The sequence below is a fragment of the Musa acuminata genome, chromosome BXJ1-5 (assembly GCF_036884655.1).
Source record: "Musa acuminata AAA Group cultivar baxijiao chromosome BXJ1-5, Cavendish_Baxijiao_AAA, whole genome shotgun sequence".
In the NCBI taxonomy this organism is placed as follows: Eukaryota; Viridiplantae; Streptophyta; class Magnoliopsida; order Zingiberales; family Musaceae; genus Musa; species Musa acuminata.
This window is the reverse complement of record NC_088331.1, coordinates 34,689,499-34,716,339: the sequence shown is the minus strand read 5'-3', so window position 1 is coordinate 34,716,339 and position 26,841 is coordinate 34,689,499. Positions and strand designations below refer to the sequence as shown.

The 26,841-nt window shown below is 37.8% G+C and overlaps 1 protein-coding gene across 2 annotated transcripts in view; it reads left to right on the top strand.

The window, feature by feature from the left end:
• LOC103998333 (uncharacterized) overlaps nucleotides 1-26,841 on the top strand; it is a 65,698-nt gene that overhangs the window by 34,516 nt on the left and 4,341 nt on the right. For both annotated transcript variants that reach the window (XM_009419777.3, XM_065183669.1), the window contains 3 exons: nucleotides 675-744; nucleotides 1,418-1,677; nucleotides 17,534-17,650. In XM_009419777.3, the coding sequence (XP_009418052.2) occupies nucleotides 675-744; nucleotides 1,418-1,677; nucleotides 17,534-17,650 (447 nt within the window). The remainder of the gene's footprint in view (nucleotides 1-674; nucleotides 745-1,417; nucleotides 1,678-17,533; nucleotides 17,651-26,841) is intronic.

Below are 26,841 nucleotides of genomic sequence, written 5' to 3'. Positions count from 1 at the left end.
AAATGTACTTAGCTTGATGTTTTAGAAGATCATCCTCTGATACCTGTGTTTCTTTATCCTCCTTTAAGATTGCTTCTTGATTCATAGTTGACAAAAGAGGTGCTAACTTGATGTAAACATGACAAGGATATAGTGTAGGTACCCTTGTGGAGAACACTGAGCATACCTATGTTATTATCTAAAGTTCTTTGTCATAAAGCTTAGCTTCAGTACAATCACCATTTCTATAGTGCAGCATTTTTTTTCCATTGCTCAGAAGAAACATAGGATTCATGAATCTGAGTATCAATTGATGCATGGAATTTTCTATTACACTCAAAATTATGAAAAACTGTGAATTTCTGGATTTTAGTTTTGTTATCTGAAATAATGTGCAATCAGGTATTTGCCATTTCTTAACTTAGCTCCATAAGATATATTTTTACAAGTTAAGCTGCTGCCAACTCTTCAGAAGTGGAATTTGATCATTTGGTCTGAAGTTTCTGCTACTCTTCAAAAGTGGACTTTGTGAATAGTTTTGCTTGATTAATAATCAATATTTTTGATCTTGCATTTTTAAACTTGAAAATTAACTTGACTGCATTTGCTTAGTTATCTCCATAACATTTAGCAGACACTTTTTCCTTCATTAGGTTCTCCTGATATGTTATTGCTTTCACCTGAAATTTCATCAGATAAAGAGTATGAGCTTCCGGAAAAGGCAGATTGGGTATTTTTTGGAGTTCTTTGACTACCCTGATGAAAGTAAGTAATCTATTTAAATATAATTTTTCATTTATCTTAATCATTGTAGGCTTATGAAGTTTGACCTATAGACATTCATCAGGATATTCAACATCAATGTAACAGAAGGAACTATTGTGAAAATTCTATGCAGTCCTTGATTGGATGAAGGACCAAGTTAGTGACATGATTCATTAAGAAAATTCTATGCCAGCTTATCTAACCACATAAAATATGGCTTTTTCAGTGGTTTAACTTGCTGGCTTATTAGGGCCTTTTCTTTTTCGATATTTCTCTTTGTGGGGAGAAAAGTCTCCTACATTGCCTGTAATCTCTTTTTTTTAAGCCTGGTGTTTTTAAACAATGGCACTATTAGCACTCTTATCTGTACTTATATTCATCGAATATTACATTGAACTTGTACAGATTTGATTGAGATGGTTGGACATATGGGCTGTATGCTTCATTCAGGCTTTCTGCTGTTGCATATAGCTGGCAAGCTTGTTATAGTACTCGAAAGATAATATACTGCAGATTTATGGTTTAGTTGAAATATGATATTTAAGCATTGACGTTTTGTAGATAATATTCTCACTTGCAACTTTTGATGCTAGTGTGTGCTTCATTTTATTACTTTGCATTTTTGTATGTGCTGACACAATTATTGTTTGTTTAAATTCTGAACTTCTCACAGAGACAAGATGGACTAAACTATACCAAAAGCCCCTTCAACAACCTGACCAAGCACTTGAAGAAGGCAAATTGGAGCTTATGGTGCGACCTCCATTTCCTCCCTTCTTCCGGAAAAGTCAACCGCCCAAGTTTTGCCCAACATCAGATGTGATAGCAATTACAAATGATTCATGGAAAGTTGGTGATTTGGTTGATTGGTGGTATGATAGTTGTTATTGGTCAGGAAGAGTAAGCGAATTGCTCAAGGATGATCACATAAAGGTGAACGTTGCATCTCTTTCTCTTTCTATACTTTTCATTCTTCACTATATCAGGAATTATATTAGGTGGAGGACTTTAGCTCATTTATATCTTAATTGCACTTCCTTAGACTATCATGTCATTGCCATTGGTAAATTATTTTGCTTTCATTCAGTTACTTGATTAATAATTTAAAATATTTTTCAATTCCTTCTGAATGCATAGTTTCATATGCTTTTACATTTACAGTAGAACAGAAACATGCATTTAATTATTACCTCAAATTTCAGTTTCTTGGCAGCCTGTCCTTCAACTGTTTTTTCAAATTTCTAAACCTTGTCTGCTGTTTCTACAAATGGAGGTTCCCAAAGATTTTTCTATAAAATAGGGAGTTGTTTTTTTACAGCTGCTCAGGACAGTTGACTATTTTCTGATTATTAATTTCTATTCAATTGTGTTAGGATTATGGCATCTTTATATTCCTAAAAACTTTTTAGTTTATTACATGTTCAAATATGGTAGATGGAAGGTATTTTATCATCTGATTCCGTCAGTCGAGAAATTAAGAAGACTTATAGATAGGAATAATAAATTTTGACAATGATCATATGTTAGTTTTATGTATGATTCACTTGAAAGTCCATTTTTTGTTGCCTTTTCAATTTTACACAAGATTGTTCCAAATCTATTCTGAGATACTTTTTGGAGTGTCTAAATACTGAAATATGGTTTAAGTTAGGCTTGGGGCTTAGAGTGTCAGTCCTTATATTTAAACATCCATGAGCCACTTGTACTATCATCCATAGTGAATGGGTATTTTGGAGCTTATCTTAGTTTTAAATAATATTTAAAACAAGAATGTGTAGGGATAGTTCTTTGTAAGCTTAAGTTCATTACGTCTGTATATAGTGACACATATTACGTATGCAACCTTATTTTGTTTTCTTAGAATATGAACAATTAGAATGCTATGTAAGAATGAGTATTTTGGAGATTATCTTAGTTTTAGATAATATTAAAAATGAGAATAATTAAAGGATGAATCTAACAGCTAATCATGGCCTAAAAGAAGGCTTATGTTATGTAAACTTATCTTCAGTTAGACAAGGTTGCTCATTTCCTAAGAGCTAGCCATGTTGACCTAGCACAACCTAAAGGGGATACTTGATATGACTGAGAGAATTAGGTGAGGATGGATAATAAATAAAAAAAAGCTAAAACAGAGAGAGGAGACGAGAAAAACTGATTTGCCAAAATATTAAGTAATAAACAACAAGTACTAAAATTCAACACATACTAAGATGGTTGAGAGCTTAGAGACATCGATTGGCTTACGTTGTTGAAAGGTTGATCCATGGGTATTCATTGCAAGCTGGCACAAATCTTGGACTCACTCAAAGTCCTCCAACTCACATTGGGGGGAAATTGTGACCTCGTACCACTCACACATTACGTGGGAAATAACACTCTTATTCATTCAAAGATTGTTTACCCATTACAATTCTTTGACTTTTTATATATGCCTCAAATACAAAAAACAAGATTAACATAGAAGAAAATAAATCATATTAAAATGATTAATTATATGTGGTCATATTATAAGAAGATAAGCTTTTAAAATTATCTAGGTAAATAATCTTCCTTTGTGCATGATACTCTTCCTTTCTTATGAGATAATGATTCTTTTCTTATCTTGTCTTTATTTCCTTCTTCGTTATTATCAATATAAGAAATAAGATCACAACTGTATAGGATGATGTCATGTGACAACCTGAATATGTCAATTAAATCAAAATCAAGTTTACCATTAATCTAAAGTGATTCAGGTTGACACTTTTTCTTCCTACATTTGTGAAATGTAGTTTGATTTCCATTAACTCTCCCTGGCTTGAAAGCATTAATCTTCGATGAAGTGATGAGGCTCTATTGATTGTAGATTTAAAGTTGAGGAGTTGGAGTTCTTGTGTGGTTTCTTTATAGTTAATAAAATGAGGATATCAATGATTTGAGATTTGATATCCTCTATTACGAGTGAAGACTTATTGTTCGTCCAAGATATCCAATAATTTTCTCTTTTATTCTCTTATAGGTTAGTGATTTAAATAGGCGATCGAGCGCTTACCTAAGCGCTTGGGCGAGGTGCGGCGAGGCCCGAGCGCCTCGTGTGTGGACCAGGAGGCGCGCTTCTATGAGGTGCTGCTTGGGCGCTCGCCTGAACCCAAGCGTTGGGCACTTCGATCGAGCGCCCGGTTCAATCAAGCAAACCGAACCAGTTTAAGTTTGGTTCGGTTCGTAGCTTCTTACCTCAAAAGCCACGCTTCACGCCCGCGTGACCCCGAGGAACCCTAACGCTACTTCTGACTTCGCCGTCGACACTTTCTGTCGCTGCCTCCACCGTCGATTTTTTTTGCCATTGCCTCCGCCCTAGACGCAACGGATCGAGCTGTTAGAACCCTTGCAAATTCTAAGCTTGGGGTTGATCTCCTTAGGGGATCGGCCTATTTGGAACTCTATAGGGGTTCTTTTCTCCAAATTGTTGCTCAAAGGCTGCAGAAAAGATACATCTATTGTTTGTTAAAAGAGGATGAATACATGGCTATTTATAGGGCTTTTAAACCCTTACTCCTAATAAGACTCCTATTCCTTTACAACTCCTAATGCTTCTCTAAGAACAACTCCTAATATGACTCCTATTCATTTACAACTCTAAATGCTTGTCTCAGAAATAACCTCCTAACCCTAGCCGGCCTCTTCACCTCTTTAATAGGGGTCAGTTAGGTAGGTTAACATGAATCCCCCTCTCAATTAGGATTCTCCTAGTTAGAGTCCTAACAGACCCGCCCTCTTCAAATTAGCCTTGTCCTCGAGGCTGGGATTCTATGAACTCAGGGAACCGGGTCTTCAGCTCCCCATATGATTCCCATGTGGCGTCTTTAAGTGGTAAATTATTCCAATGCACTAGTACTTTAGTAAAGGGACGTCGGCGACGCATCACGATCCTGCGGTCGAGGATGGCTTATGGTTGGGCTTGAATAACTCCATCCTCCGTGGTGTTGGGCAGTTGGATCTGGGGTGACTCGTGTTCTCCCAACTTGGGCTTCAAGCATGACACGTGGAATACAGGGTGAATTTTGGCATCCTCATGCAATTTAAGTCTGTACGCCACGGCTCCAATACACTCTGTGATCTGATAGGGCCCATAAAAACGTGGGGATAGCTTCATGGAGGCTTGAGTGTTGATGGAGAGTTGCTTGTATGACTGTAGGCGAACATAAACCCAATCTCCTACTGAAAATTCTTTTTCGCTTCATCGTGTGTCGGCTTGCTGCTTCATTCTGGCTTAAGCGGTAGAGAGATTATCCTTTAACAGTTGTAGGAGTTTGTCCCTGTCAATCAATTCTTGGTCGACTTGATCTACCTTGGTCGAGCCAACTACATACTTTGGAATCACAGTGGTTGGCCGACCATACAGTGCTTCATAAGGGGCACATTTGGTAGATGAATGATATGTAGTATTATTCCACCATTTGGCCCAGGGAAGCTATTTCGTCGACTCCTTTGGCCGGTCGCTGGCGAAACACCGAAGGTACGTCTCTAAACACCTGTTTACCACCTCTGTTTGGCCGTCAGTTTGTGGATGATACGATGTGCTCATCTTGAGTTTGGTGCCTTGTAACTGAAATAACTCTACTCGAAATCTGCTCGTGAAGATGCAAGTAGAATTTAGCACAAGCACAATGCGTCCCTTATAGTGCAATTCTTTTAAGTCCCAACTGTAATGAGCCACGGAGTTTGCTGCTTCCTCCAATTTTTTTATGATCTTACTGGTCTCCGGATCCTTCTTTCATTCTTCTCTAATGTCCTCGAGGAAGCTAGTGGTAGGAATGGAGATGGCTGAAAACTTAGCTTGCTCAGGTAGCCGTGAGAGTGCATCTGCAACAACGTTTTCTTTCCCCTTTTTGTAAATAATTTTATAATAAAATCCAAGAAGTTTAGTTACCCATTTTTGTTGCTCAGGGGATGATATCTTTTGCTCCAAAAAGTACTTGAGGCTTTTATGGTCGGTTTTAATTTGAAATCGCCGACCGATCAAGTAGGATCTCCACCTCGTTACTGCGTGCACAATGGCGAGCATCTCCTTATCATATATTAGCATATTTTGATAGGAGGGAGATAATGTCTTGCTGGTGTATGTGAGTGGTCGACCATCTTGCATGAGAACGACTCCAATTCCGACTCCAGATGCGTCGGCCTTAATGATAAAGGGTCAGCTGAAATCTGGTAGTGCTAGCACCGACGTTGTCGTCATGGTTGCCTTAAGTTTGTCGAAGGCGGCGGAGGTTTTGTTCGACCATTGGAAGGCATCTTTTTTCAGTAGAGAAATGGGGGGTGCTCTGATCTTCCTATAGCTCTTAACAAATTTTCGGTAGTAGCCCGTTAGTCCAAGGAATCCACGTAGTAATTTCACGTTTGTAGGTTTCGGCCAGCCTTGCATTGCTTCAATTTTTGTTGGGTCTACCGCCACTCCTTATGATATTATGTGCCCAAGGTACTTTGTTTTTTGCTGGAGAAAAGTGCACTTTGACAGCACAAATTTGCGACGAAAGGTCCGAAAAATATCGTTCATGAGACTTTGGAAAGTTGAAGGAGCATTAGTGAGTCCAAAAGGCATTACCAAGAATTCATAATGGCCGTTATATGTGTGGAATGCAGTTTTTGTAATATCGTCTTCACATATCCAAATTTGGTGGTAACCGGATTGGAGGTCCAACTTCGTGAAGACTCGAGCTCCTTTTAACTCATCAAGAAGTTCATCCACCACTGGTATTGGGTACTTGTCCTTGACGGTGATGCCATTTAAAACTCGGTAATCGATGGACATCCGCCAAGTTTCGTCCTTCTTGCGTACAAGTAGCACCAGTGAGGAATAGGGGCTGCAACTTGGTCGAATCACCCCTGTTTCAAGCTTCTCCTTTATGATCTTTTCAATTTCATCCTTCTGGAGGTGAGGAAATCGGTATGGCCGAGTGTTTGCTGGTGGCTTGCCCGGAAGGATTGGAATTCGATGGTCATGTTGCCGAGTAGGAGGAAGACCGCGCGGCTTAGCAAAAATGTCGGCAAATTCAACAAGCAATTGGGCGAGATTTTGATCTTGAATTTCTATTTTCTTCCCCTCTTGTTGTTGTTGGAGATGCATCAAAAAGCCATAATTTACCTTGTGTAAAACTTTCTCCATTCGTTGGGTCAAAACGGTGGTTACGTTGCTTCCGCGTTTCCCGCGTAGGATGATTTGTTTGCCTTTGTCGTAGAATTTCATAATTAATTTGGAAAAATTCCAAGAGACATCACCTAGTGTCATCAGTCATTCTATGCCAAGCACGACCTCATAGTCATCAATTGGTAGGAGGAAGAAGTCGGTGATAATTTCTTGGTCTTGCAGTAATAGTTTCACCTACGGACATCTTTGGTCGCACTTTAGGATTCTTCCGTCGACGACCTTTACGTCGAACTTGCTACAACCTTGGATGTGGAGCGTCATCCGAGCAGCAACCTTACTGTTTAGGAAGTTATTAGTGCTGCCCATGTCGATGAGAACAGTGATTGGTTATTGTTTGAGAAGGCCTCCAACTTTCATCGTTTGTGGGTTTGAGTAGCCGGCTAATGCATGTACCGTAAAGTCGGTCGGTTGTGGCTCTTCTTCCGCATCTTATTCTTCATGTTCAAGGCTCTCTTCTGGATGTTCAATGACTTCTTTTACTGGTTCAATCATAAGAAGTCTCCATTTTTTACAGCGATTCTCGCGGCTTCACGGCTCGTCGTAATGCCAACATAACCCCTTTGCTGATCGCTCCCGAAGCTCTTCTCTTGTCAACCTTTTTGGTGTAGGGTCTCGGTTGACATTAGGGGGGCTGAGGGCTTCAGTATTGCTGGTCGAGGAGCGAATCTAGTCCTTCGGGCTTCATGGTTCAATCACTCCTCTTAAAGTCGTGCGAAAGAGATGGCTGCCATAAGCATGTACGACTGTCACGCTTTAACTTCTCCCCGGATCTCTGGCTTCAAGCCCTCAATGAAGGTCCATAATAGTTGTTTTTCAGACCAATCACGAGTTTGATTAGATATCCTTTCAAACCTAGTTTGGTACTCCTGAAAGGTGGAGGCTTGTCGGATTTTTGCTAGTTGTTCGTCAATGTTCTCGTAATTGGTTGGTCCGAAGCGGCTCAACAGTCCTTCTTTGAATTGTCGCCATGAGAGGACTCCATGAGTATGTTCAAACCAATTAAACCATTGTATGACATCCCTTTCAAGATGTATAGCCGTAATTTCCACCATAGATGTGTCTGCGGTTTTGTGGTACCGAAAATATCGCTTAGCGCGCGAGATCCAACCAATGGGGTCTCCTTCTTTCCATCTAGGGAAGTTTACCCTCATGCGTGGATAGTTGGGATCGGTTATAGAGCCTCCCCTTTCTTGGGAGTCATCTCTTCGGGCTTTATGTGATTGGTCAGAGCTCTTTCCTTGATGTGATTTCTTCGAGCTTGGTTGTCGGCCCAAATTGAGTTCGGTAAAGAGAGTCTGAATCTTATCCTCAATTCATGCCTCGAAGGCAATTTAGCATTGATTGCCTCCTCAGATGCTATAGTATATGCCTCCAAATCCGTAATGTTAAGATCTCTCTTTTGTTGTCGGGTTAAAGACATGTATCGGTTGAGAGAAGTGGTGGTCGAAATGGTTGGTGGATAGGTGGATGTAGGCTGCGGTTTAGGCTTGTTTTGTGGCTGTTTTGGATGTAGTTTGAGGGTGTGGTTTGGTGGAGTTTTAGGGCTGTGATGGTAGTGGATGAAGGTTAGGGAAAAAGTTTTAGATCTGTGGTAGATGGCAGCAAAGGTTTGATAGAAATCAGTGAAAGTTGCTACAGATATGTGTTGTCTTGTAAGAGCAGATTTGTCGTCGAAGAAACAGCAGTTTCTCGACGAAATTTCCAGCAAAAACCGAGAGATTTGAGGAGGAAATTTGACAGCAAAATCTCGGTTTATATTACAGCAAAGATGACCAATTTAATCAAGAAAATTTCGGCAGTATAACAGTAAGGAAATTGGTGCAAGTTGCGATAGCAGAATTCTTGTCGAAAAATTTCAGCGATTTGCGACGAAAATTTGCAGCAACACAAGAATGTTTTTAGAGATGAATTCCTCAATAGATTAATCTTAGATGGAAGCCAAGATGATCTATGAAGTGTATCAGAAATTTCGTTCAAAAAGGGTTGCAAATAGGTCGGTTAAGGCAACAATATGCGGCTGAAATTTTCTGCAGCAATCATTCGTTCGTAAAGATGATAACTTTTGCGGCGAAAGGAATTCGCAGGAATATAGGAACAATTTTTTTTGGATTTTCGAATAGGGATAACTATATTGCAACAGCAGTAAGGTAGGAAACCAGAACCTATTGCAATTCACGGGGAGATCAAAGGATGATTCGCGGTGGTGGAGATGACGCTAGAATTCGACGACGATCTTTTAAGCAATTGTGTGAATTGCTCTGGGCGGTTGTGGAAGGGCAGCGAGACGCTAAGAACGCTGCTCTGATACCAGATGTTAGAACCCTTGCAGATTCTAAGCTTGGGGTTGATCTCTTTAGGGGATCGGCCTCCTTAGAACTCTATAGGGGTTCCTTCCTCCAAATTACTGCTCAAAGGCTGCAGAAAAGATTCATCTATTGCTTGTTAAAAGAGAATGAATACATGACTATTTATAGGGCTTCTAAACCCTAACTCTTAATAGGACTCCAATTCCTTTACAACTCTTAATGCTTCTCTAAGAATAATTCCTAATATGACTCCTACTCAAGACTCCTATTCATTTACAACTCCTAATGCTTCTCTAAGAAATAACCTCTTAACCCTAGCCAGCCTCTTCATCTCTTTAATTGGGGTCGGCTAGGTAGGTTAACATGAATGCCCCTCTCAATTAGGACTCTCCTAGCTAGAGTCCTAACACGAGCCTTCCTTTGTTGTCGATGGACGAGTCTGACGATCCCTGTAGCTTCCTTCTGCTGTTGCTTCCTTCCACTATCGAGGGAGAGGATCGCAAGTTCCTCTGCCACTGACAGACGCCCTCTGGAGCTTTCATTGTTGTCGCCGTTGCTGTCCACAGCTTCTGTCGTTGCCGTTACTACTGTCCGTAGCTTTCGTCGTCGCTGTCGTTGTTATCCTTCGCAATGCTGCCATAACTATCTTAAACTAATCCTCCGTCGCTACCGCTATCTCCCTCTATTACTGTTAACATTTTTTTCTCCCCTCTCTAACTTTAAGTAATATACTGTTAACAGTATATTTTTAATTTAATATCATATTTTTATTTTAATTATATTATATTTTTTTATATTTTAATATTTCAGAAAATATTTTTTTCTCCCCCTCTAACTTAAGTAATATACTTTTAACAATATATTTTTAATTTAATATCATATTATTATTTAAATAATTATATTATATATTTTTAATATTTTAATATTTCAGAGCGTCTCGCTTCGCTTGGGCGTTTTGGGACCTTGGTGCCTTTTGGCGCTTAGTGTTTTTTAAATCATTATTATAGGTCGGTTTAAATGGGGAAGACATTATAGGTCATGTTGGTGATAACGAGAAGATTGGATACTTGGTAGGTGAAGTGGAGTATTGTCTTGTGGTTCATTGTTAGGTGTTAAATTTTCAATGTTGATAACTCGACTAAAGCAAAGATATGGTGGAAGGTTGAGTTCATAGGCAGCTGATTTTTCGTATAATTTTGTTAGGTCCAGAGTTTTTGGCATGAAACTTTTTTAGTGTTTCTCACTGAAACCTCATGGGTTGGACTCATTATTACCATATCTTCCTCCTTAAATTCTTGTGACCTGTAATATCTACAATAGACTTGTATAATAATTTATTGCTTAAATTAATTTTTCTGTGAATTTTGGGGTGTAAGTCTTTGATGTGTTTAGCAGATGATGCGAGGTTCGCTTGATCTAGCTTATAGAGAATTAGGAATATTAGGAATAAGATCAATAGGTTTTTCAGGTTGTTGTCCAATGATGACCTCAAAAGGGCTAAAACCAATTGACTTTATATGCAAACCCACTTGTATGGGTTTAAATCCAATCACTTCAGTGGTCACATAGTGCAAGACAAGTGCTATTCTACTAAGTGCATTAGCAGTTGCTTGCGGACAAATGTATATTATTTAAGGGACAAATTGTGTATATTACAGACAAGAGACCTTAATTTTCTTTATGACTGAATATACTGTAGGGATTAATTTATTTGGCAACAAATAGTGTTGTTAATACCTTAAGGTTTAGACAATCATATAAAACTCCTTTTCATACCTTAAGGTTTACCAACACATGGTACATGAGGGTGTACTGACATATTGCCCGTACCGGTTCTCTGTCGGACTGGTACATACTGCCCGTACCGAGTGGTATGCTGCAGTATGATGAACCTTGGTCCTATATGGACTATGAGTAGACCAGATCCTATTTTGGAATAATTATCAGAATGGGAAGACACAAGGAGGTGGTGGCGAGAGTCTTCAGTTAACGATTGGATTCCACAATAAAACAGGGGGCTGGCCAGCCTCTCATCTCATAAAAAGAAAGAAAAGAAAAGCTGACAGTCCTGTTTGTGTCTGACTTTCTCATGGGGGGTTTGACCCTTGACCATGTAATTCAGTTTGGTGAGTGTGGAAGGAAAGTGTCCAGTAGTTTTCTTAGTAAAACACAAAAACTGATCTAATATCCAAGGATTGTTAGGGGTCCATGTATTAATGTACATGATGATCTGACATTATTATATGGGACATCAAGGGTTTTTTATCATCTTCTCTGGCATATTATGTCCTCTAGCCTTTTGTTTGGTGATTTCCTATGAAGAAGAGACACTTCTCCAAGTGTCTTCTTGGCTGTTGCACACTCTGATCACTTTCCCATAATCCTCAAAGCATTGAGAGAGACCAGTGCCGACATAATTTTTGAGGAGCCACTTTATCTAATCTTACTAAAAATTTCGTTTGGTGAGCTAGACTAGCTCAAACAAAAGCAAGAGAAGCAAAATTTTGTTTCCCTTATTGTTATTCAGGACCCTAATCCATGGTGCGTTGGGCCAGCTCATTGTCATGTTCACTTGACAAATGTGCTGGTTCAACCTTTAGTCCATCTCCAACACAAAACAGTAGAATTCCATGTCCCAATGCTCGGGTGTGGAATTAAAAATATCTGGCAAACCCAAAGTTTCAACCGACACTTAAATCCTTGGTGGTTTTTATTATGTTAACTTTCATTTTGTATCATGATTTCAGTGAGTTGTTTAATCATAAACTACATGGAGTTAAAACTTTCAACATTGAGTATTTAATCTAGAAATTTTTTTCTTTTAATGGCAAAATGCAGCTATCAAGTTTTCGATAATCTAACTTCCAGCACAATTTGTCACCTAATAAAAGCAACCATGCATTTAGGACTTCGGGTATGGTCCTTGGAATCTCAATTGATAGGTAAGTTTTTCATGGTCGATGATTTCTTAACTCTTCAAGGAGAGAATGCATTGCTGGTGGCATTATACGCTTTGAAGTTCAAATGAGGATTGAACAAATTTTAAACATATCAACAATGTTATAAATAGCATGTAATAGGCATAATGGTAGATGGTTTTCTTGGTGGATAGCAGATTGCAGGTGTCCTAAGCCCAAAGCATATCGCTAATGTAAATTCACAGTTTATGTTACCAAAAGTTGTCAAACAATTTACAGTGGACTCTAAATAATCATACAAAGTTTCACTTCAAGTGAAGATGCTATTCGGTATAAAAACTAATATATGATCATCAACCATTGGCACATAAAAATACCAAAAAACTATTATATGATCATCCACCATCGGCAAAACATCAAAAATACCAAAACATGATATGATCATTTACAATCTAGTAAAAGTGAGATTTTATTTTGCAATCTCTTCATTATAAAGGCAAGAAAAAGATGATTAGAAACCATTATATTTAATTCTCTCATTTATCATATTGTTCAATATGAGTGACAAATAGGGAGCAACTGCAAGGCGACTCCTGTTGGAGGAAAGGAGAATGCTCATGCCAAAGAGAAGGAACAGTGCAGAACAATGAAAGTGGTAGATCAATGAACAATCATTATATTTGTATATAAAATGATGGATTGAGATGATAGAGTAAAAACTGAAATTCTTTTACCTGGACTTGGATCATGGTTAAAATTTTCAAACGAGTTCAGCTTGAGAATTATTTACCTATTTATATGGTCTTAAAAATTTAAAAATAAATTTAATTTGAGTTGGCTTGAGCCATTTTACAGCCAGTTTATATGGATTTGTTGAACAAAGTGGCCATTGCATTTGAATTTGCTCACTATGTGTGAATAGCCTAGTGGCAATTGTGAACCTAAATTGTGTCATAAAGCATTTACATTGCATAGCATTAGAATCTTGGTGCAGGAATGTTGGTTGTCTGGTGGACCACTACAGTATCAATACATGCACATTTTATGTATAGGCACAGATTGGTACTGAATGGAATAGATTGGTAGTAGTGTTGGACCTATTTAAAAGTCAACTCTAAACCTAATTTTATTAAATAATTAATAATAAAACTAAATTTAGTGCATATTTAGACCAAATAATGAATAAAAACATTTTTTACCATGTATTACATAGTCTATACACAGAAAAAACACATTTAAGTCCTTTACATGACATGAGACATGTATTATAAACATGAGTGAAATTGAATGTCATATATTATAATTGGCATGTGGTTAGCAACATGATTGCCATGTCTCAATGGGATTTGGTTATAGTTTCTTATTTTGACTCGTTTGTAGATTAAGATCATTATTTATAGAACTAATACATGAAGCTACTCTCTAACATCCAATATTGTTATACAGAGCCACTGATGAAATAGTTGTAGGTAGTCATGGCCTTGTCATTATTAATTACCTATGTGGTAATACGCTATTGGGGTAAGGATTGTAGTGGCAAGCAAGGATTGTAATTTTGGGTAATGAATTGGTACAGTCCTAGGCCTAATCCATTTCAACGTACCAAGAAAATATGTTCGAAACATAATGCAGTATCAATCTGAGTGGTACAGCACCACTCGATTGTTTTATACTTGCATAGTTGCACTTCTCCCTAATCCTTGTGAACCACTCTTCCTTGTAATGGAGGACCACTTGAACTTGGAAGGTTTTTGTATAGATGCTCCAATGATGCATGAATTGCAACTACAAGCTAAGTGTCTTAATTTATATCATCCTCACAGTCCTCATGTTCAACATAAAATGTGTGATTTAGATACTCGCTTATCAGGTCCTTTTGGGGTCTCAGTTGTATCCTTATGGCTTTTTGGGGATCGAGTTTTTCCTTGCAAACTCATTTGATCCCTTCAGGGTATCCAACTTTCTCTTTCTACCCGTGATGTTAATGGATGCTCAACCGCTTGCCTAGGCACTTGACGAGGCGAGGCTCGAGCGCCTCATTTTAAATTAAAAAAGGCACGTGGGCTTGGGTGTAGCCTAGGCGAGAGCTTGGACCTGAGAGTGCTCGCATTTAGTCAAATCCCACCTTTGAGTCCAATTAGACCAAGCCAAATGGTTTGGCTCAGTCAATTAATCCTAATTAACCCAACCTCCCCCAACCTTGTGCCTTACCCCAGTCAGTGGATCCTCCCACTCCCACGTCGGCAAATGATTGCATGACTCCCTCCACCAGCCCTCAGTGGGTCATGACCTCCTCCTCCAAGGACCTCTCTCTATAGGCGGTGTACTCACCCCTCCTCTCTACCCTTCCCCCTTCTCTTCAGGTGGTGCAAACAACCCTGCCCTGTCCCTTCTTTCTCTCTCCCCCACTTCTTTCTCTCTTGCTCTAAACTTTCTCTCTCCCCCCTCCCCTTCCCTCTCTCTTTTTCTCTCGGCAGTGCAGTCCCCCTCCGCCCCTTCTCTCTTGCTCACTGTCAGTTCTCTCTTACCCCTTCCCCTTCCCTTTTGGTATCCTAGCAATGCAGGGCCCTCTTTCAGTGCAGGACCGCCCAGCCCCTACCTCTCTTGCCTCTCAACCGCCACCCACTCCCTGTCTCCCCCTACTCTTAATCGCCACCCCTGCCTTTGCACTCAGTTGAACAATGTTGGACTTCAACACATTTGGACTCAACTGGACAGCCAATCAACGGGCACATTGTAGTGGCATCATTCACCATCATGATCTTTGGACTCAACTAAACACCATATCTCCTATCCGTTGCTTTTGCATTCTATTAGTATAGCTCTTGATCATTGATTCAAAATAGTTAATTAGTGGATTATTACTATCACTCATTCGGATTGTCACAGTTTTAGGATCTTGGATCATGGCAACCATAAGTACCTTTTTTTTAGTAGTTAAACTTATACAATTCGATGTCTTAGTGGTCATATTTTGAATATGGAATAATATTAAATTGATATAATGATCATCTTTATCCTAAATTATATTTTTAATAATTTTCTACATTGGCAAGCGCCTTGCGTTGCTTGGGCAAGCACCTAGGACCTTGGGCATTTTAGAACCTTTGCGCCTTTTAACACCTTGCTCCTTTGACAAAACTGCTTTCTACTGCAGGGACAATTTTGGGTTTCTAGCCTTATCTTGGAATACCTTAATACATTTGTCCATATTAGGAAATTCCTTTACCAAATGCCTGCTTCAATCGGCTTATTCTTATGCATAGAATGATATAGTTGCAGTGGAGGCATTGCCAATGATGATGGTACACTAGGCCACGGGCATGTTATGACCCTAGATCAGTACTTTGCTATGTCGATGTCATTGTCTCAAACATTAATAAGCTCATTCAGGTGCCCAATAATTTGAATTTACATTTGATATTGATAGCATGTACTACATCTAACTTGGTTTTGTGCAAATTTAGTCCAAACATGTGAGGATATAGCCAAATTTATGTAGATGTATATTAGATCTACATGGATCTAGCCTTCGTTTACACGGATATCGGCTGATTTTGTTTGGATCTAAGTCAGATCCACTTGAGTATAGGCTGTTACAGCATTGATCTAGCCTAGTATACAAATTTAGGTCTGATCTTTGTGGATCTAATTTAAATTTTAACATCTACGCTAGATCCATATGGATTTTGGTCGGTTATGAATGGATAACTTGTTAGATTCCAAGCTGGTCTAACTTAGAATGAGGTAGATGTATGCTAAATTTGCATAGATCCTGTTGATGAACAGGTGTACCGTGGCCGATGTGTCAACACGGCTTGGTCCAGGGGTCGATGTCGGGAGTTCACGATCGGTCGAGCGAGGCGCCGAGGTTGATTACGTCCGCAAGTCGGGATGTCAACGTCGTCTGAGGGAAAGCGCCTCTCGGTCGGGACACTGGCATCGTCAGGGAGCAGGCGTTTTCTTGATTGGGATGCTGACACCGTCTTCAAGGAGGGCGTCTCTCGATCAGGGTATTCGCACTTCCGGGTGCAGCCGGGCTCCTGCACAGATGGCCCTCGTCGGGAAGTTCCCGACTTTGGCCCCTCGATGACTAAGTTAGTGATTAACTCCCCTTTTTCCCTTCTGCCCCCTGGCCAGATGCCGGTCAGGGGCTTTTATACTACTATGGGAGGACCGGCTGTACACGGGTTTGGCGCGGCGACCGATCCCCGAGGGGCGAGGTGGTACCTTTGTGCGGTCGTCGTCCCAGAATGCACGGAACGGTGCCAGGCGACACCGTCCCGAGCTTTTCGTGACGGGACGTATCGAGGGGTGCCTTGGCATGGCTTTTGTCTTTGCGCGCTGAAGTCCCCCCCGTGCTGATGTGGTAGGGGCGCGGGTGGTGACGTGGCTGTAGTCCAAAATATGCCTTATCAGATCCCATCACATTTTAACAATAAACTAGGATAGGGAATTGCATAGTTATAGAAATAAGGCTACACCTAAACATGTGGTCATGATCTCAAGATAAAAAAATCATAGGAACAAAGCTTAAATCAACAAAAACTAAAAAAAAAATTTGTATTTGTGCTTTGGATTTACCTTAGTTTGGATGAACTAATGATGCTTTTCTTAGTTTGAACCTTTATTTTCTTGGATTTAAGGAAGATAGAAATTGGGATGTGAGAGAAATTGAGAGGGCTTTGAGAAAGACCATATGAAGGAGGGGAGAGATGATGGAAAAGGGATGGGGAGGGCCGGGTGATTGGGCGGTAGGCTTAACACCCAATTTAGTTGTGTGTACCAGTCAGTCACTACTCAGCACGCATGGTTCAGAATGTGTATCAAGCATTATAGTGTGTAGCTGACTGAATGTGACAAATCTCCCAGTCGTATTGATTGGCTATCAGGCTATTTATTACTGACCTCCTTGGAATAATGCATATTCAAACTTGTTTCCCTCGCCTGCTGGAAAAAAAATCCACAGTAAACTAAGAAAAGAAAAAGAAAAGATAACAGCATAACAAATAACAAGGAATATGTCAAATGAAAATAGTGAACTAATGGAATTTTCTTGATACTATAAATGATTTTTCAGAAGTAAATGCTTTATGTGCTGTTTAGTGGCACAGAATGGATAATGGAGTTAGCTGAAGTACTGAACATCAGAATATCAGACAGCATCACAGTGCATATTTGCAGTATTCCTGTGATTGTCTGTTATTCAGTTTGTGTAGAAAGACTAGGTTGGCCAACATTTACTTTGGAATGTGTTGAACAAGTTACAATAGCTGCAACCATGCTTTCCTCTGATCTTACACGAATTTGACCACATTTATCATTCTATCTGATCGTTTGAAATTCAAATTATTTAATATGGCTTTGCTTTGCAGATAGATTTGCCAAAGCCTCCAATTGGTGAAGGAAATTTTTATATTGCTCATTGCAAGGACTTGCGTCCATCACTGGATTGGACTCCAGAAAATGGCTGGATGCTTCCTGTGCAAAAGGTAAGTACCTTCATACTCTACTTTTGATAATTTGTTCAATCAATAGGAAAGCTATTTTACAATAATATTAAGATAGTATTTTTTTCTCTTTTTAGCTTAGTATTGTTTTTTCCAAGGTTTGACGTACCAAAGCATACCGCTCAGTACAGGTGATACGTATCGGTCCGATAGAGGATCTGTACGGGCGGTACATCGGTACATCTCAGTGTACCATGTGTCGGTATACTTGGTACAACTCGATATGTACTATACCGACAGTTGGTTGGTACACTGGTACAGACCGGTAATGCGAAACATGTTTTTTTCCTTTTAGCCTTTTGCAAGATTTCATCTTTCTTAAGAATTTAGAGTTCCATTTTTATAATCGTGTAATTTTCAAAATATAATAAGGTTATTATTTGTAAAACAAAAGTTTTATTGGTTATGCTTTATTGTTGGGGTTTGTCATTGTTTTGGACTTTAGTATAGTTTTACCCTTTTGCTTCAAAAAGTAAAAGTGTTGATCTGATAATTTTCTGAATATACATATTAGAAAAATGATCCTTTATAAATCGTTTCAGATGTTTTCTGAAAATTTTAGGATTTTTAGAAAAATTTAGAGGTGAATTACACTCATTTTTAAAAGGACCATCCCATTCAAAAATTATGTAATTTTGTTCTATAAAAATATTTTTCCCCAAACCTTTGAAAAACCTTGTCAAATAATATTCAAGTGGTTTTTAGCCTAAAGTTATTGTAAATTCACCTTAAATTGGATAAAATTTAAAAATAACAGAAATTCAAACTTTTATTGGTTGAAATCAGTAATAATATCTATTTTGAAGACTTAAAAATAGAAAAATATGATCATTATTATTTCTAATGTTTCCTAAAAAATTAAGATTTATTGAAAAAATGTGTAAGGTTAATTGAATATCTTTTTTTCAATGAGATTATATTATTTATTAATAGGATCCAAAAACTGTATAATTCTATTTCAATAGTGTATAGGTCTGTTAGAACCCTTACAGATTCTTAGCTTGGGGTTGATCTCTTTAGGGGATCGGTTTCCTTGGAACTCTATAGGGGTTCCTTCCTCCAAATTGCTGCAGAAAAGATTTATCTATTGCTTATCAAAAGAGGATCAATACATAGCTATTTATAGGGTTTCTAAACCCTAACTCCTAATAGGACTCCTACTCAAGACTCATACTCAATTAAGACTCCTACTCAAGACTCCTATTCATTTACAACTCCTAATTCTTCTTTAAGAAATAACCTCCAAACCCTAGCCGACCTCTTCACTTCTTTTATAGGGGTCGGCTTAGGTAGGTTTTACATGAATGCCCCTCTCAATTAGGACTCTCCTAGCTAGAGTTTTAGCAGACCCGCCCTCTTCAAATCAGCCTTGCCCTCGAGGCTGACAATCTATGAATTTTGAGAATTTGATCTTCAAGTTGTTATAGTTCTCCTAAGTGGCACCTTCTACTAGTAAGTTCGCCCACTGTATTAGTATTTCAGTAGTGGGTCGTCGTCGTCAAGTCACGATTCGTCGATCAATAATGACACTCGACTGGGTATGGAGTTCTCCTTGGGTAGTCATATTTGGTGGGTGGCTTTGGGCTGTCTCCAAGCACCTATTCACCATATCCGTCTGGCCATTGGTTTGTGGGTGATACGTCGTACTCCTTTTCAATTTAGTGCTCTGCATTTGGAATAACTTTGTCCAAAATCTGCTCGTAAAGATGCAAGTAGAATTTGGCACAAGCACGATGCGTCCCTTATAGCATAATCCTTTTAAGTCTCAACTGTAATGAGCCACGGAGCTTAGTGCTTCCTCCAATTTTTTTATGATTTTACTGGTCTCCGGATCTTCCTGTCATTCCCTCTTAATATCCTCAAGGAAGTCGTTGGTCGAAAGTGAAACGATCGAAAATTCAGCTTGTTCGGGTAGTCGTGAAAGCGCATTTGCAATAACATTCTCTTTTCCTTTTTTGTAAATTTCATAATCATATCCAAGAAGCTTTGTTACCCATTTTTGTTGCTCGAGGGAAGATATCTTCTGGTCCAAGAAATATTTTAGGCTTTTATGGTCGGCCTTGATTTAAAAGCGTCGCCTGATCAAGTATGGTCTCCACTTGGACACTGCATGCACAATCGTGAGCATCTCCTTGTCGTAAATAGTCATCTTAAGATGGGAAAGAGATAACGCCTTACTGGTATAAGCGAGGGGGCGGCCATCTTGCATTAGTACAGTACCAATTCTGACTCCAGAGGCATCGACTTCAATAACAAAAGTCTTGCCGAAGTCGAGTAGCGTTAGTACGAGCGTTGTCATCATGGCTGCCTTAAGTTTGTCGAAGGCAGTGGAGGCTTTGTCCGACTATTGGAAGGTATCTTTTTTCAGTAGGGAAGTGAGGGGTGCGCTGATCTTCCCATAGACCTTAACAAATTTTCGGTAGTAGCCCGTTAGTCCAAGGAACCCGCATAGTAATTTCACGTTTGTAGGTTTCGGCCAGCCTTTATTGCTTTAATTTTTATTGGGTCTACTGCCACTCCTTCTGATATTATATGCCCAAGGTACCCTACTTTTTGCTGGAGAAAACTGCACTTTGGTTAATTAACAAAAAGAGTATTCTCCGAAGGATCGTCAAAACAACTCGTAAATGCTGAAAGTGAGTCTCAAGAGAAGAGCTATAAATGAGAATATCATCGAAAAATATCAGCACAAATTTGCAAAGAAAGCTTCGAAAAATATTGTTTATGAGACTTTGGAAGGTTAAAGGAGCATTAGTGAGTCCAAAAGGCATTACCAAGAATTCATAATGGTCATTATGTGTGCGGAATGTAGTTTTTAGAATGTCGTCTTCACATACCTGAATTTGGTGGTAGCCGGATCGGAGGTCCAACTTCGTGAAGACTCGAGCTCCTTTTGACTCATCAAGAAGTTCATCCACCACTGGTATTGGATACTTGTCCTTGACGGTGATGCCATTTAAAGCTCGGTAGTCGATGCACATTCGCCAAGTTCCATCCTTCTTGCGTACAAGTAGCACCGGTGAGGAATAGGGGCGCTGAATCACCCTTGTTTCAAGCATCTCCTTTACGATCTTTTTAATTTCATCCTTCTGGAGGTGAGGATATTGGTACGGCCGAGTGTTCGCTAGTGGCTTGCTCGGAAGGATTGGAATCCGATGGTCATGTTGCTGAGTAGGAGGAAGACTGCGCGGCACAACAAAAATGTCGACAAATTCAGCAAGCAATTGGGCGAGATTTTGATCTTCAATTTCTATTTTCTTCCTCACTGGTTGCTGTTGGAGATGCATAAAAAAGCCACCATTTACCTTGTGCAAAAATTTTTCTATTTGTTAGGTTGAAACAGTGGTTACGTTGCTTCCGCGCTTCCCGCGTAGGATGATCTGTTTGCCTTTGCAGTAGAATTTCATAATTAATTTGGAGAAGTTTCAAGAGACATCACCTAGCGTCGTTAGTCGTTCTATGTCAAACACGGCCTCATAGTCATCAATTGGTAGAAGGAAGAAGTCGGTGATAGTTACTTGGGCTTGCAGTAATAGTTTCACCTGCGGACATCTTTGGTCGCACTTTAGGATTCTTCCGTCGGTGACCTTTACGTCGAACTTGCTGCAACCTTCGATGTGGAGCGCCATCCGAGCAACAAGCTTACTATTTAGGAAGTTATTAGTGTTGCCCGTGTCGATGAGAACAGTGATCGGTTGTTGTTTGAGAAGGTTTCCAACTTTCATCGTTTGCGGGTTTGAGTAGTCGGCTAGTGCGTGTACCGTAACGTCGGTCGGTTGTGGCTCTTCTTCTGCATCTTCTTCTTCATGTTCAAGGCTCTCTTCTGGATGTTCAATGACCATTTCTTCTACTGGTTCAATGATAAGAAGTCTCCCTTTTCTATAGCGATGCTCGCGGCTCCACGGCTCGTCGCAGTGCCAATATAACCCCTTCGCATATCGCTCCTGAAGCTCTTCTCTTATCAACCTTTTTGGTGCAGGGACTTGGTTGATAGTAGGGGGGCTGAGGGCTTCAGTATTGCTGGTCGAGGAGCGACCCTAGTCCTCCGGGCTTCATGGTTCAATCGCTCCTCTTGAAATCGTGCGAAAGAGATGGCTACCATAAGCGTGTACGATTGTTGCGCTTTAACTTCTCCCCGGATCTTCGGCTTCAAGCCCTCAATGAAGATCCCCAATACCTATTTTTCAGATCAATCATAAGTTTGATTAGATAACCTTTCAAACCTGGTTTGGTATTCCTGAATGGTGGAGGTTTGTAGGATCTTTGCTAGTTGTCCGTCAGTGTTTTCGTAATCGGTTGGTTCGAAGCGGATCAACAGTCCTTTGAATTGTTGCCATGAGAGGACTCCACGAGTGTGTTCAAACCAGTCAAACCATTGTATGGCATCCCCTTCAAGATGTATAGCCGCAATTTTCACCGTAGATGCGTCCGCAGTTTTGTGATACCGAAAATATCGCTCCGCGCGCGAGATCCAACCAATCGGGTCTCCTTCTTCCCATCTAAGGAAGTCCACTCTCATGCATGGATAGTTGGGATCGATCATAGAACCTCCCCTCTCTTGGAAGTCATCTCTTCGGGCTTGGTGCTATTGGTTAGAGCTCTCCCCTTGATGTGATTTCTTCGGGCTTGGTGGTCGGCCCAAACTGAGTTCGGTAAAGAGAGTCTGAATCTTATCTTTCATTCACACCTAGAAGGCTTCGAATTTAGCATTGATTGCCTCCTTAGATGCCATAGTATATTCTTCCAAATCTGTGATGTTAAGATCTCTCTTTTGTTGTCGGGTTAAAGGCATGTATAGGTTGCGAGAAGTGATGGTCGAAAGGGTTGGTGGATTGGTGGATGTAGGCTGCGGTTTAGGTTTATTTTGTGGCTGTTTTGGGTGCAGCTTGAGGGTATGGTTTGGTGGAGTTTTAGGGCTGTGATGGTAGTGGATGAAGGTTAGGGAAAAAGTTTTTGATCTGTGGTAGATGGCAGCAAATGTTTGATAGAAATCAATGGAAGTTGCTGCAGGTATGTGTTGTCTTGTAAGAGCAGAATTGTCGTCGAAGAAACAGTGGTTTCTCGATGAAATTTCTACCAAAAACTTGAGAAATTTGAGGAGGGAATTGATAACAAAATCTCAGTTTATATGACAAAGTTGCGATAGCAGAATTCTTATCGAAAAATTTCAATGGTTTGCGATGAAAATTTGCAGCAACACAAAATTGTTTTTAGAGATAAATTCCTCAATAGATCAATCTTCGATGTAAGCCAAGATGATCTATGAAGTGTATAAGAAATTTTGTTCAAAAAGTATTGCAAATAGATCGGTTAAGGCAACAATATGCGGCTGAAATTTTCAAGTGTAGCAAATTGGACGTAAAAGATCAGTGGTTTATATTGAGAAATTTTCGATGAAACTAAAGGGAAATATGCTGTTAGGAAGTGTCAAATCTGTCATAAAAAATTTGTAGAGATTTGGACCGAAAAAACGTAGTAGCAAGATCAAACAGACTGTGCTATGCGGTTGGAATTCTGCAAAGTATCTTTTGTCGTAGAGTTAAAAACTTTACGATAAAAAGTTTATGCAGCAATATAGGAACAATTTTTTTTTGGATTTTCGAATAAGGATAACTAAATTGCAGCAGCAGTAAGGTAAGAAACTAGAACCTGTTGTAATTCACGGGGAGATCAAAGGATGATCTGCAGTGGTGGAGATGACGGCGGAATTCGACGACGATCTTTTAAGCAATTGTGGGAATTGCTTTGGGCGGTTGTGGAGGGCTGATGGATGGCTGTGGAAGGACAACGAGATGCCAAGAACGCTGCTCTGATACCAGATGTTAGAACCCTTGTAGATTATAAGCTTTGGGTTGATCTCTTTAGGGGATCGGCCTCCTTGGAACTCTATAGGGGTTTCTTTCTCCAAATTGTTGTTCAAAGGCTGTAGAAAAAATTCATCTATTGCTTATCAAAAGAGGATGAATACATGACTATTTATAGGGTTTCTAAACCCTAACTCCTAATAGGACTCCTACTCAATTAAGATTCCTACTTAAGACTCCTACTCAAGACTCCTATTCATTTACAACTCCTAATTCTTTTATAAGAAATAACCTCTAAACCCTAGCCGGCCTCTTCACCTCTTTAATAGGAGTCGGCTTAGGTAGGTTTTACATGAATGCCCCTCTTAATTAGGACTCTCCTAGCTAGAGTCCTAATAAGGTCATAAAAAAGGTTTTCTCAAAATTTTATAGAGATAACATTTAAATGGTTTTTGGTTCACAGTGGTCGTAAATTTATCTTAAATTAGGTAAAATTGAAAAAAAAAAAATTACAAATTTCACCTTTTGATTGCTAAAATTAATAAAAATATCTATTTAAAGGCTTAAAATAGAAAAAATGTTCATATAGGTCTTTGTAAGTCATTTCTAGAGTTTCTTAAAAATTTGAGAATTGATGGAAAAAGTGAGAACTGAGTTATGTTATTTTTGAATGAGATTAGATAGTTTTAAAATGAGATTTAAAAATTGTGTTACACCGTTCAAAAACATTAGAAAAATGGTACAGATTTTTGCTCTTAGGTGGTTGTAAATTTATCTTAATTGGGCTAATTAGAAAGATGACACAATTTAACCTTTTAGGAGTTATAACTGTTGAAAATACCTATTTCAAAGATTTTAAAATAACAAAAATAAGAAAAATTATCACTTAGATATTTGGAAGTAATTTTTAAGGTTTTGGAATATTTGAGAAGTTCTGGAAAAGGTGGGAGGTGAGTTACACTTTGAATGAGGTTTTACTTTTTTTAATAGAGCCCATTAAAAAAAGGTGCAGGTCTTCAAAAATTTATTTTTTCTCAAAACTTGAGAAATACTTTCAGATAATATACGGGTGATTTTGGCCTGTAAATTATCTTAAATTTGGCAAGATTGAAAAAATAGATAAATTAAACTTTTGAGTGCTGAAATTAAGGAAAAAATATATTTTAAAGACTTAAAAAATGACCTACAAAAACCTAAATGATCATTTTTCAATTTTAAGTATCTTGAAAATTTGACAATTTTCAGAAAACGTGAAGCCTGTCTGTTGGCATACACTATTTTTTAGTACCAGAAATAGTGTAACTTAGCTTTCCAAGAAATATTTTTTCCTCAAAACTTCAGAAAATCTTAATATGGACAAAATTAAAAAATAAGGCAAAATGAGACAAATGACACAAATTAGGCAAAGTGATTATGTATTCAACTTAAGTTTAGGGAAAAATTAGAAAATTAACATAAATGCAACCTTTTAAGGGAATAAATAAGGAAAAATATTTATTTTATTTATGTTTAGGCATATAACTCAGTTTGAAGGTTTCCTAAATATTTGACTTTTTTTTAAAAAGTGGAGGTGAGCAGTACTATTTTTTTAAGATGATCCAAAAACAATATAAACCTATTCAAAATTATCTTATCTCATGTCTTGAAAAAAAATTTATTTCTAGAAACTTTTTAAAATCCATCTCTGTTAATCTTCAAGTTGTTTTTAATAAATTTATATTATATTGAATAAAATTTGCTGAAATCAATATAAACACCAATTTTAAATGCATAAAAAATACAAAAAAGCACCATTTGAGGATGACATGCCTTTATAAACAATTTGAAAGGTTTTTCTGAAATTTTGATATTTTTTGAAAAAATGGGAGGTGAGTTAATAGTGTGTTAGAATGAGATTACACTTTTTTTTTTATAGAACCCTAAAGAGAATATAATTTTCCATTTTTTCTCAGTACTTTGGGAAACATATCAGATAAATTAATCTTAAATGGGGCAAAATTAGAAAAATGATACAGATTTAATCTTTTAAGGGTTGAAATCTGTAAAACTACAGTTAAATTGAAAACTTAAAAACTAATCATTTAGGCCTTCGTAAAACATTTTAAATGTTTTTTTTGAAATTTTCAGAATTTTTAGAAAAATTCAGAGCTGAATTACACTGATAGAAAATGAAAATTTTATTTTTTTTCTCAAATTTTGAAAGACCTTGTTTAATAATATTCAAGTAGTCGATGAAATCAGTAAAATATCTTTTTTAAAGGCTTGAAAATAAATAAAAAAAATCATTTTCATTTCTAATGTTTCTTAAAAATTCAAAAAAATTTAAAGAAAATTGTACAAGTAGTTGAATACATTATACTTTTTTTTTAATGGGTTCCAAAAACCTATGGAACTATATCCAAATTGCATAACTTAAATCATCAAAAAGAAGTTTTTCCCCGAAGTTTTAGAAATCCCTCTTTGATAACATTCTACTAGTTTTTGGTCGAAAGTGGATATAAATTCACCTTAAATTATGTAAAATTTTAAAAAAGGAACAAATCCAACTTTTTAAGGCTAAAATTAACAAAAATATCTTTTTAAAGGTTTAGAAATAATAAAAAAGATCATTTAGGTCTTTGGAAGTAGTTTTTAGTGTTTTCTAAAAATTTGAGAATTCTTGAAAAAGAAAACTGAGCACTGAGTTACGTTATTTTTGAATGAGATTATGAATGTTTTGAATGAGCTCTAAAATCCATGGAACACCTATTTTCAATGCTAAAAAATTGGGAAGTGAGTTATAGTTTGATTGAGTTTATAAATTCATCTTAAATGGGACAAAATTAGAAAAATAGTACAAATTTAATCTTTAAAGGTTGAAATCAGTAAAAATACTTTTAAATTTAAAACTAAAAAATGACCATTTAGGCCTTTGTAAATCATTTCAAATCTTTTCTAAAATTTCATAATTTTTAAAAAATTGAGAGGTGAATCACACAGTTTTTGAAAAGGAGAATCCAAAAATAGTGTAAACCTATTTAAAAATTATGTAATTTTTTTTGTCCAAGAAATATTTTTTTCTCAAAATTTGAAAAATATTTTCTAATAATATTAAAGTAGTTTTTGGCCTAAAGTTGTAAATTCTCCTTAAATTGGGTGAATTTTTAAAAAGCATAAATTTAAACATTTAAGGATTGAAATCAAGAAAAACATCTATTTTAAAGGCTTAAAAATTAAAAAAATGATCATTTTCATTTCTAATGTTTCCTAAAAATTTGAAAATTTTTGAAATAAAGTGCAAGGTTAGTTGAATACTATATGTTTTAGTGATGTATACTATTTTTTAAAGGATTCAAATACTGTGTAACTTAAATATTAAAAAAAAATTGT